This window comes from Pholis gunnellus (genome assembly GCF_910591455.1).
Source record: "Pholis gunnellus genome assembly, chromosome: 11".
NCBI lineage: Eukaryota > Metazoa > Chordata > Actinopteri > Perciformes > Pholidae > Pholis > Pholis gunnellus.
The window spans coordinates 19,375,611-19,388,842 of NC_136538.1; the positions used below are offsets into that span (position 1 = coordinate 19,375,611).

General features: G+C 41.0%; 1 protein-coding gene across 1 annotated transcript in view; it reads right to left on the bottom strand.

Moving 5' to 3' along the window:
• Positions 1 to 3,143: 3,143 nt before the first annotated feature.
• kcnh1a (potassium voltage-gated channel, subfamily H (eag-related), member 1a) overlaps positions 3,144 to 13,232 on the bottom strand; it is a gene marked incomplete at both ends in the record, with an annotated part of 31,713 nt that continues 21,624 nt past the window's right edge. Inside the window, 4 exons of the mRNA XM_079168503.1 lie at positions 3,144 to 4,013; positions 5,473 to 5,669; positions 7,977 to 8,229; positions 9,652 to 9,851. Of these exons, the coding sequence (XP_079024629.1) occupies positions 3,144 to 4,013; positions 5,473 to 5,669; positions 7,977 to 8,229; positions 9,652 to 9,851 (1,520 nt within the window). The remainder of the gene's footprint in view (positions 4,014 to 5,472; positions 5,670 to 7,976; positions 8,230 to 9,651; positions 9,852 to 13,232) is intronic.

Below are 13,232 nucleotides of genomic sequence, written 5' to 3' on the forward strand. Positions count from 1 at the left end.
TAACTTTTACATTTTGGATTAAACAAATGAGATGTGTGAGATGAATGAGCTTTGGTGGTAGGCGCTACAGAACTTTGAAAAAGAGCCACGCTATCCGTTTCCTTCTGCTACCAGTCTTTATGCTAAGCTATGCTTTATGCTAACATTGGCTATTTGTATGTAGTTGGTCTTCATACTTGTCATCGGTGCCACCACAAAATCAGACTAAGCCATGCAGGTTCACCGGAAACTCTGCAGAAAAAGGAGGTTTTCTAAAAGGGAGTCTGGTGCTCAGAAACTCTACCACGTGTGTCCACAGGGGGCACCAAAATCAACACAAAGTCTTTGCAGTAGCTTTAAAGTGCGGTATCAATCTTCTCATCTCACCCTCTGCAAGAAAGCAATAACTCTACCTTTAAATTGTTTTAAAAACTTGCATTCTAACTTTGCACACTTTTGATGTTCTACACAACCTTAACTTTTACTTATAAATCTGGTTGAACGTGTCAGTGTTGCCAGATTTGACTGATGCCAAGAGCCAAAGTCATCACTTAAAGAGTAAGAACAGATTATTACAAGGTTTTTTACCACAGAGCTATGATGTCGTAATGATTAATAATTGTATCAATCATAATAACTGGAGAAGTGATTGTGTAATAAGATCACCTTTTACTAAATGGGTTTGTAGATTTAAAAGATGTGAAAGCTTTGATAAAGCCTGTTTGCCATTACACCATATTTACTAGCGTGACCAAATTCCTCACGGACACTGTCGGCCCGATTTTCTGACTCCGCTTGATTTCCGAACTCGTGTGTGAGCAGCAGATTTGTGAATTCTCTGTGATCGAGAGGTCATAGATGATTTTAGTGCTTTTCCCTCTCAAAGGGCCAAGATCTTTGTAAAAGCAAACCCATAAAGACCCTCAACCACTGGCTGTAAACAAAATGACTTCTCACTTCTGTGATGACATGCCCATTCATATTTAAGTGAGCTGAATTTTTGATGAAAATGGAGCCACAGAATGTGTTGGGAGAAAAACTCTCAGCGTCTTTTTCCTCTCAGCCGTGTCTGTCTCAGCTCGTCTTTTGTCTTGATAAGAGAAAAGGCATGCAGTGAACATAAATTATCCATATGAATAATAAATAATATAGAATGATGGTTATTTTTGTGCCATGTAAAAGACTGTATACCTAAGATCCTGACTATGACTAGCAATGATTTTATTCTGGATTTCAGAAAACTACCTTTGATGGGTTCAAAAATCTGTCATATTTACTGACTTTCTTCCATTATTCATAGTTCTTTAAGAGCCTCAACTGATTTGAAATTTCTACTGTAACAGCTAAATATGCATAATTATTGCTTGATGACAGAACTCTCTGCTTTATCTGATGTTTGATGCATCTTTTTCTGTGGACTTATTTGGGTTCTGTAATGAATGATTGATTTCAGTTACCACAGAAATGCTAAAAAGCACATTTGTCTCTACACTCTGTTCTCTCACTCTATCCCCCGTACTGATGCCTATTCTCTGTTGTGTTTCCAATATAGTACTAATTCATTTACATCGATTTATTTAATGTTGCCATACGGGCAAAACGGATTGTTGATCTGTAAATTATGTTTTCCTTTTTGTTAAAATTGAAATTATGTTAAAATGTAAACAACATTTATATTACCCAATTACCATTACATTGTTTAAATCAAGTTTTTGGCTTCTTTGTTAATTAACTGGAAAGGCATGAGAGAATTTTTTCTTCAAAAAATTCAAGGTAACACAATAATCATTGAGGGTGAAGTATTCCTTTAAGTAAAGCAAATTTTACATGTTGTACTACCATGGCATTTGCAAGTGCCTTCATCATTTCAAGTGTTGATTGTAAAAATAAAAGTTATTTTTGAAAGCGATCGCTTGTTCTTCGCCTGATCATTTTTGATTTGTGTCCCTTATTAATAGTCAACTTGTATCTGGTGTTGTCACGGGATGATTTTTTCTCCAGTGAATGCTATTACAGACAAACATTAAATCATGCATGCTATCTGCTGTTATATAAAAATGTACCTTAGTGTCCAATAAAGGCGAAAGTCATCACTAAAACAAGTTCCAGTGACTATCTGGGTCTGTTTACGTGAACAACTCTGCACTTTTTTTTTCAAATTTTAAATTATAAATACATTTCATTTTTAGAAATATTGTGCAAAAAGGGAATTCATCATTATGTTCTTGACAATTTTAAAATAATGTGAGGGGCACAGCCACTATCAGTACCATCTGCATCACCTAATTATGCATCACTGAATTATGCATCACCAAAGCTAAAAATGCATCGCTCTCATACATCATGTATCATTTACATGTATCATGTGTGGTTGTAGTGTTTGTGTATAACAGTCCAGAAAGATGGATAACTTGCTCACTGCTGCCTTTTCATCAAGCCCATCTCTCCATGGTTCATGGGAATTATAAGCTCTGCTGAAAAATGTCTTTGAAAATCTGATTGCTTGGCCAGAGTTGTATAATTCATAATGATGCTGGCAGTTGATATAATAAGAACAGTTCATCAATTCCTTGAAGGAAATGACTCTGAGACTGTGTCAACATCTGGAAAGACCGTCCTTTCCCACTGTCATGGTGAAATAATGCAAATGACATCGCTGCGTGGCCTCAATCAATCAAATATGAACAATCTGCAATTTGAGGCGCACGTCTGTTTTATGTGACATGCAAAGAACCTCATTCAAATGATTCATCACAAACCAGTGGGTCATGCGGTTTCTATTCTCTTCCCAACAGAGATACAACTATGCTCTTCTGTTATAACACTCTCTAAAATCGAGATGAAAATCAAACCGCTCGAGCTATTTTTCCATTAAAGTGCGATGGAAAAATAAATCAAACTTATGTACAAACATAGAGCTGTCAGTGTTTTTCGTAACCTCAGAGTGTTCAGTGTTATGACAGCAAAATCTGGGCTGCGACCTCGACGTTTCCTTGCCAAGCGACAGGGACACCCCCTGTGATAAAGGCCGGTGCGTCTTCAAGACCACGCTGTTGCCTAATCCAAAAGGTGTGCCCGATGCAGCCTCAGCTATCCAAGTAATCTGGATATTACTGGATTCCTGCAGAGTGCACAGTTATATTGATGAGTTAACCTTCCATACCTCAAGAGAAGATGTCCTCTTTGTCCAGCTCTGGTGACGCAGGTCTCGAAATGTCAAAAAGTGGCTGCGGAGAGCCAGCGCTTGATCTCCTCGCCTTGAGGAGTTGAAGTGCCTCTGTGAGTTGCGCCTCCAGACCGGACATCCGGTCATCCAGGCTCTTGAGATCGTCCTTCAGCTCCAGCTTGAGCTCCTGGAGCGACGCCTGAAGCGTTTGCTCCGGGATGGGGTAGAAGGTGTGCCTGGTCTCCGGAGGCTGGACGGGACTGCGGTCCTGGGGCGTCAAGCGGAATTCGCACACTTTGTCCAGGCGCAGGTCACTTTTGGTGATACCGCTGTCACATGAGTCTGTCTTCTTTAGAGACATCTGTGACTCGTGCACCTTGGTCCGTTCAGGTAAAGTCTCCATGGATTCAGCTTTGGACACTTTGTTCCAGTTGTCGGTTTTGGCCACGGACTCCTTGAAGAGACCCCAGCCTTTGACTTTGACTGGTTCATTAGCGCGGCCTCCTATCAGAGAAACGGGTACTGGTACCTGCAGCTTCGCCTTGTCTGAGGGAGGACAGTTGGGGGGTGTCGAAGATGCAGGCGTTGAAGATGAGGGTGTCGCTGGGCTTTCCGTCACTGTGACGATGCTGGTAGTTGTGATGGCCGCTTTAGCTATCGGGATGTCCACATACACAGGGCCCTTCTCGATATCATGATCATCTAGTTCTGGCTTTCCGGGCACCAGGCGGGCTTCCTTCTGCTGTCGGAAGCGCTGGAAGAGTTTTCGTACCGGGTGATCCGGTGGCAAGTTCAGAGGGGCTTCATTCTTACGTCTCTGTCGCTCCTCTTCCTCTCGTTTCACGTCACTGATCTTTCGGAAGACGATCTACAAGAGAATTTAAAGTTATTATGAGTAAAACACCATCATAACCATCAGGTTTGTTTGGTTTTCTCTTTAAAATCGTATGACGTGAAGAAATAAAAGTATAAAACCTGATCAAAATCGTTTAGATGAGCAGCTGCATCCATCTTACTGATTGTACAGTTTGTAGACTGCCAATGTTTCAAAATGTGTGTGCTTTGTAAATGTCACCTTTAAAGAGGCTGGTCCCACGACACAGAGGGAGGGTTCCTATCATGCCTCTGGCTTCACTGGGTGAAGACACACTGTTCTACTATTAGCTTATCACACAGATCACGAAGAGCCGATGTCAATTAAAAGATCAAAATAAAATACATTTTCTATACGTCTACGTTCTTGGGTAGTTTTTGTTTTCCCGATCGCACAAAAGCATCATTTTTTTAAAGGGGGAAGCCAACATACATTTTCTTCTCAGTCTCATAGCATCAATTTTTAAACAACTTAAACCACCCAAATTTCCCCAAGTCAAAAACAACCTCACAAGCTCCATTTGAAGGCAGCGTTTGGCTCCTCATTCAATCTCTCTCTGGATTTCCCTGATGTATATAATCAGAAAGTATTGGACCCTGGTGAATGGTGAGTTTAAGGCAGCAGATGAGATTGCCTCTTTATATGCAAGCAATTCCATCTTACATGTACTCTCATGGGCAGGCTAACCTCACTCTGAATCAAGTATAGATTGGTAGCCACACTTGAGTAGTTGATCACAGCTGTTCCTTTCTGAAGGAAGGATGTCAGAGTGGCTTTAATATACTTTGGCGGTTTAATGGAACTGTGTTTTTGTATGAAGTGCAGTATTCGTTGTTTCTCTGTTCATGAGCTTGTGCCCAGGTCGATACTTATATTAAATATAGCAAATTTACATTTTCTAAAGGATTTGTACATTTATTATTTGATGTTCCTGGTTGCAGCTACATTTTGGGATTTCTTGCCCAAAGTTAGATGATAAGAATGATTCCACTCTCGTATTCAGTTAGATATGACGCCAGGAGACAGTTAGCTTACCTTTCAAAATGCTGGTCAGTGGATATGAGTGCTTTTGGACAGAAGAGCCAGGCTAGCCGTTTCCCCCTGCTTTCACTCTTTGTGCTAAGCTACGCTAACCATCACCTGGCTGTAGCTTCATATTTAACTTACAGACACAACAGTGTTTCGTATCCAACGCTAAACAAAAACGGGACTGGGCAAACTTTTCCTTTAACATGAAACAGAGGGAGAGAAAAATCTGTACCTGTAGAAAGGAAATCACTGTACTCGCCCACACACATTACTGTGTGACTTCATAACACATATTGTGTAAGTTTAAAGTACACGGCTGTTGTGGAAATGAGAGAATGTCTTCAGACATTAAAAATACTGCGTCAAGCCCAAATTTGAACGAAGTGAATTTCTCTGTCTTGGTGCCATCTGAAGAGTCACTCACCCTTTTCCGCAGGTTGTAAGTGAGCAGCAGATTCCTTGAGAAGTGGTTGGAAAACGCCGTGTAGAACTCCAGCACCTTCTGCAGGGCGTCTCGTTTAATGACGTGGAGATCGCAGTAGGTCAGAGCTCGGACGTTGGCGCAGGCTTGAGCGAGAGTCACTTCTTTCCAGAAAACATCCCCAAACACGTCTCCCTTACCTGCAGAGAGAGGAAACCGATTAAACCAGGTGATTCGCCCAAAACGTAAAGTAATAGAGAAATAAATCACCTGTTAATTCACTACCACTTTCTAATGTTTTATTAATTACTTAAATAATGGTTGATAAATCATTTTAATGATTTAGAAATTAGTTTTAGGCCTTTTATTAGAACAAATTCTGGGTTGCCAGGTTGTGTTTGCAGTTCTTAAGGCAGATCTCCCTTTCTGAGTAAAAAAACATTTGAAATTGTCATGAAAAACATATTTGGATGTTGTTATATTTATATGCAGACTGTTGAACCTGCATTTACAAACGGCTTGTCATGTGTGAACTTCACTGCATCATGTTTGGTTTTTTTGAGACACCGCTGACATCGATCGATTCACAAATGCATTTTTTCCAACAAGGAATTATCTGTAGCCAATCAAATGTCGCCTCCATTTTCAACCAATCACACGAGCGCACCCCCACGAGGGTTTATTACATCATGCACAGGGTGGGACAGATAGCTTCGGTGAAATTGTCCAAATATGAAACAAACAAAAGTGGGCAGACAAGTCTGTGAAGATCCCCAAAACAATCCAAACAAAGCAAAACAGAAACCACGATGTTTCATGAAACATTTGTCTTTATAGAGCTTTAATTCATCAGAAGTCCCCAAAAACGGAAGCTTGACCACCTTCCGTCAGGAAAAGAGCAGCAGGAAATCTGTTAGCTTATAAAATAGCTGATGAAAGCTATTAATTATAGTATAAACTTGAAAAAAGCCTATTAGATATTCTAAGAAACTCAAGTGTTTATAAGTGCTCAACATGCCGTCATTTGTGCAGCACAGTCGGACCAGTGAGTCATATAGAGAGAGGACCATTTCAAGTCTGAAAGGCTCGACGTAACCATATATAACTATGAACCATGAAGTGTTACGTTATCAACATCTAAATCAACAGCTTCTCACACCGTGTGACTGCAGAAAATATTCAAGCATTCATTTTTGCATGACAACATCTGATTACTAAAAAGCTGTACACAATGCAGCCTTTAAAAAAAAAATAACGTCGCAAAAGCAATAATCAAACTATCACCGTTTCCAGATAAATCTCAATAATGAATGAACTTAGAGCTCCTGTTTGTAGAGCCGTCTGACGGATGAGGAGTCAAACCGCACCAGTCTGAGGATGAATCCTTAGACGGAGTGTCTTGTTTGTGTACTGTACATGTTTCAGATACAGTGCCATTAGGCTAATGAGAGTCAGTTTCATAGTAGAGACTTGATCGTGACTTCAGGCTCCATTACAGTCTGCAGCCAGGTCAATGGGTTTTGCCCGACAGCATATTGATTGTTGCGAAGAGGAACCGATGGAGGTTATTGATGAAAAAACAGCCACAACGGTGTCTCTGGGCCTGCCAGAGCATCCTATCTATTCACTAAATCAATTATTTGGCAAATTAAAATGATAAAATTGTTTCAAGGAAATACTCTCCTGGGATTTAACCAGCATAGGCAAGAAAAAATGATTATTTATTCTATATATTGATAAATAAAGATAGCCTCCGTCATTAAATCACATCAAGGTGCAATGGAAGAATAACTGGGCTCGCAAATATCAACAATTCTGCTTCTTTCCTTATCAATATACACACCGCGTGGGTTACTACAGTTCAGAGTACTTCATAGAGTGGGACAGGGTCTAAATTATACTTGAATCAGGTCTGGTGTCATTTTACTGCTTCAGGTCTCGGGGTCTATGTGTCCATATAATCCAGAACGTATTCAAAAATTCTTACTGAGGGGAGTCTGTGACAATCAGATTATTGAACAAATCCTGAGTTCATGACTCAGCAGAAAAACGATCCCCAAACATCTGTTTTCACTGCAGTCAGAAAGTGAGAAAAGGAGGATTTTCCAGTAACAGAAATATATTACTATGCAAAACCGTTTCGTTAGAACAGTACCGGAGGCCAGTGTGACAAAAAAAAAGTACACTGTCATCCCTGCCATATTATTCGGCGTTGACGTAATCTAAGATAATACATTCTGACAGCAGAGAGATACTGTGGCAGCACATCTGCATCTCAAATATTTGCTTCACTGTCACATTTTTAATTTAAAGCTTAAGAAATCTGAAAACTTGAGCAGAACTGGGGCAGATCCGTTGACAGTTGGGAGGAACGGGAAGCCTTGACCGCCTCTTTCATGAAATAAATATAAGCAGTGAATTGCATTTCTAATTATGTCATAAATGCTCAGCGTAATTTAGTGAAAAGACACGCACCAGGAACGGTGAAAAATGGATCGTAAACTCACCTAAAATTGCCACCACCTCGTCATCCTGGATGACCTCCAGTGATCCCGACACCACAAAGCAGAGGCTGTCCACGCTTTCACCGGCGTGGTAGATCAGGTCACCGGGGGCACAGTGGATGGTCTGAAACTCCATGGCCAGCGCTCTGAGGCACCCATCGCTGGCCAGCCGGAAAGCCGGGTGCTCTTTGAACACCTTCCGGTTGAGATGAACACAGATGTCTGCTCTCATGTCCTTCGGACAAATCTGCAACACCTGGAGAGAAACAAGAGTGGAGACAAGAGCTGTATGATGATTCGTCTTTCATCAGATAATTAATTCAGCTTTAGAGCTGGTGGACAGTCTTCAGCTGATCAGACACGTTAGATGAAGACAACCTACATATATATCTATATATAGATATATATGTATTATATATACTGTATGATTGGTAAGCTGCCAGCGACCGACTTCACTGTTCCACTTGACAGCACCAACAATGAATGTCAACATGTTTTAAAGCATTCAAATGCGAGTGGAGCCGTTCATCACCTTTCACTGCTTATGTATAGTGTGCAGAAGGTGTCATTACACCCACACAGGTGATTCATGTGGTGTATTGTTCGTGACCAGAGCGTAAAAGGTCACAGGGTTCACTCAATTAAACATAACCGCATCACTTTCTATATTTGCCTCGTTAGCCGCTGTGCACAGAAAAGCGCCCTGTGCTCCCATCGGTCTAATTCTACAGAACAAATTCAACAAAAACAATTCAGACATGCTAGTCTGCACAGAAAGACTTCGGCCTGAAATAAAAAATATACATATATTATATATTTTGGGGAATTTCATTGAACCTTTTTAAAGTCATAAAGTCAACAAACTAAACTCTTTAGTTAGTTTAGAGTTGAGTACTTAAGTTTTATATCATTTTTTTTATATAGATCACAGATTCGGATCACCGAGTGGCAGCATGTTGTTGAAGTACACCTAATCAACAGGATGCCAGGCCGTCGCAGGGCTCTGCCTTTAAAATAAATCTCTTTGAAGATGAATGTCAAGCAAAGAGGGATTATATGCCATTTTTAGACCCTTTAGTGTGGCCTGAAGCCAGACAAATAAATAAAACATAGATGCAGCGCAAGCTCAACATATAAAGAGGACAGAATCAGTATCACGGTTTGATTAGGACGACAGATTTGCTGGTGACAAAATCCCTGCATGAAGTCATGTTTCTAATTTGGAGGTAAAATAATAAAACTTTTTCCACGATTGGATTTTGGACAGGTTGATTTAAATGGGACGCAGCGATATGAACGCTGCCTTGCTTCGAATCACTCAGAGCGGCACTGGTTCAATTTATCTGCTGCCAGCTTTAAATGCTTAATTTCCACACACTGAAATCATTTCAGCATCATCTGAATTCGATAGGATGGCTGGTGACAACTGCTCCATAAACGGCATTCCACGGTCTGATTTTCATAATACGCTGCTAAATTCAGCCACAGAATAGCCCGACAGTTTATACAAAAATGAAGAATGAGAAGACGACTTTTTTTATTTAGTGTTGGGGAGCATCAACATCATATGCTTGCTTTTTGGTTCTTTAGCTAACAGAAAAAACTTTAACAATATCAGAAATACCAGGATAACAACCAGTAATCACACGTTTTAGGAGAGGCATTAAAGAAGACGCACCTTCTCAGTGTCTATTCCCCGCGACATGGACCAGGTGGAGGCGATGTAGTCCATAACTCTTTCACTCAGGCCCTTTGGCACCTGGTAGAGCTTGAGGAAGTCCCGGACGCTGTTAATCATCTCATGGTAACGATTGGTGTTGGCGTACATCTGCTGGAAGATTGTAGTCACATTACCAAAGATGGTGGCGTACAGAAGAGCTGGGGAAGTACAGAGAAGAAGGGTTTCATTTATATGTTTGAGACGACACATACGTATCCATGAAGTTTGAAAATAATGGCAAACATCTCAGATACCTGGTTTATGGGTCATAAAGACGCCCACAAACCTGATTTACAAGGATATAAAAATCTCAAAATCGTTGTTTATGGGGACACATAAGTCTTCAAAATGTGGTTTATGAGCTTCACAACACAGGTGGCATTAATATAAACTACAACACATGATGTATCAGACCAAATGTGCAACATATATATTGTTTTATGTGGCGAGAATTTTAATCAATCACGTGGGAAATTAACAATTACTCCTCATCATTCCATTCAAATATAATCCTCAAAACTCATCAAATAGGAAGAACAATAAGTACAGCTTTGTGTTAAGTGTGTGTGTGTGTGTGTGTGTGTGTGTGTGTGTGTGTGTGTGTGTGTGTGTGTGTGTGTGTGTGTGTGTGTGTGTGTGTGTAGGTGTAGGTGTGTGTGTGTGTGGAGGCATCCATCCTAACACAGCGTACTAAATAAGGACATCTTTTCTTAACGCGTCTTGTGATAGAAGAATTGAAGAAAGGGTACTGCAGTGCATCTCTGAGGTGGTTGGGTGGTTGAACTGGTGCAACAGCTGGAGTGTGTGTGTGTGTATGTGTATGTGTGTGTGGATCAAAGCTATCAGATGTCTGCCCTATGCGAGTAGTGTTCTCTTGGCAATGGAGCCCTAATTAGCCCTGCTAGAAGGGAAGGAGAGGAAACATACCAGGCACACATTTCAATTATCCGCAGACGATGACAGTAACCTGTGTATGCGTTAGTGCGCGTTTGTTTATTTCACAGCGCACAATCAAAGACGAACTGCGCAGAGAATAATACTAATTAAAAAGCGCTCAAAACTCCTCAAGGGCGAGGACAACCACATCTTTCATCCTTTCATCACCATCACTCACTTGCGCCGCCATGTTATCCCGACCAGCATGATATCACCTCAACGCAAAGAACATGTCACTGTTTACTACAGATCAACACGGGTTCTCAGGTCAGTGAGGTCCGAGTCAACTAAATCTAATTATTTGACAATCATCTCTTTTTTTTTTTTTTTTGTTAACAAAAGTTCCAGGATGACTGCTTCCTGAAGCTTCGGCGCAGATGGCACAACGCTCGCTTCTCTGATAAACAGAAAAAATGCTGCAACAAAGGAAACTCAATCTGTCCCCGCGGAGCGGAGCTTCATCTCGTCCCCAACACGCTGACGTACACAAAACTTCGTCGCAGCGTTTTGCTCGGCATCCAACAGCTGGCTCGTTTGAGGGGTATAGTTATAAGACAGTTGTCAGAAACTCAGCCCCCAGGCCATTGGTTGCTATAGAAACAGGACATATGTATAGTGCCCCCGTTTCCCATGCCTCCCCCCCCCCCTCCTCCTCCCCAATCCCTCGTCACACTGTGATCTTCTACTGCCAGCACCGATCCAGTGCTGGTGGTAAAAATAGAACAGTATCAGAGCATCCATATTTCATAGAGAACAGCCATGGACTACAGTAGATCGCATCTACAGCTGAATCATCCTGAGGCTGTCTGTTTTTTTTTTTTAGATATTTAGATTCGTATCTCACAATGAGAAATTTCTACAAGTCTGCAGATGAGTTTTTTGCCAGTTCCCCTTTCCTCCCCCCCCCCCCCCCCCGACAGTGTATCCTTAAACCTGAGCAGCCAAAAGGTAGAAAGAGAGAAGGAGAGACAATCATCCTCTCGTCTCCGGCTTGAGATTTTGGCTTGAAACAGAGGTGAGGTGTGATTGCAGAGGGATCGGAGGGAGCTCTGTGCAAAATTGATCCCGCGGTCCGTTATTGCTTGGAGGTGTTGCTCTCTGCGTGCTGTCACACATAAATGCGCCGCGGTGTACACTGTATTATGAGCCACACAAGTAGAAGATTCCTCATAAATGTTTAATATTGAGATGTGGAAAGAAGGACACGCTGTGAGAATATGCCTCCTTCCTAGCAGATACGATGTGTTGTTGAGGCAGGTTTCTGCATTGTTATTTATGTCTGCAGCAAAACTGGTTCATAATAGGTGACTGTAAATGTCATTTTAATTCAATTTCTTGGACTAAACGTATATGACGGCCGTTTTTGTCCAAATGTATCACTCATATGTTTTACCAAAACACACACAGCCTTACAAATTAACAGCAAGCCACAGAATGTGTTAAAAAAAGAAATGCTCCACTAAACTCCAGCCTCTGAGGAGTAGCTGTCTTATTCGCTGTTTCAGCTGCTTTTCTGAGGCATTTCAGACAGGAACTTTGTGTGAGTAAATGCATCACGCTCCAGAAAAGCTGAATAATTCAGCAGAACATCACACAGAAGACTGAGGTAATGAGTCTAATGAAGGCAAGAATAACAAAGCTCCTGCTGTATGTCACAGTATTAACGTGGACAGACTGCAGATGACAGCAGTGTTGACGAGACCGAAAAATAAACTGGAGAAAGCTACAGCTAGTCTTTGAAAACAATCTGAAACATATTGAATCTTTCTCATTTCTACATTGTTTAAATGTCACATACATTGCTTTACTGTCTCTGTCTTTACCAACTATGGTAATCAATAGTTTCTCACTATTTCCACTGGAAGCTCTTCTGTAAAACTGGTCACAACAGTGATGCTTTGAAATGTGCACACATCTGTGATTCCTTCAGTGATTCAAATAAACATTGTGTTGTGCTCACGGACAACTTAGAATATCAGAGCTTTGTAGTATTGAGAATGGAGACGCCAGCTTCCTGTTGCAGACCCAGAAACAGATTTAATATTGATAAATAGCGACATAAAATAGCCTCAAACTGAGTCACTCGTGGTTGAGGTCAACGCCGCTGTACGACTCAGTCACACCAGATGTGACAGCGAAATTCATCTGTGCGTATTGAAACATCTGGTTTTAGAAAGTTCATGACATACGGATCACTTGCTAACCTGACGTATGCGTCAGCTAGAACAGACGCACGTGGATGAGTTGGTCACTACTGATTGGTTAGTGCAAAAAAACCCTCCCAAATCAGCAAATTTTAAACACGATGTCAGATGAAAAGACACGCCCACAGAGGCCAGAAATTATGTTTCTCTCTCTTTTTCAAATTTACAAAATGAATGTAATAAGAAATGAACTATGCAACCATTCATTATCAACACATTATCACACGTACTAGTTAACGCACGTCATCATTCAACATGTTGGTTTCAGTATGTAAACATTTGTAAACTTAAAACTGTGCCGAACAATTCCTGTGCTTTAGGCTTGAAAAGGGTTTCTCAAGTGTGACTTTTTGTTAAAGGAATATACTGCACTGTAGGTAGCAGGCAGTGAAAGTCAAC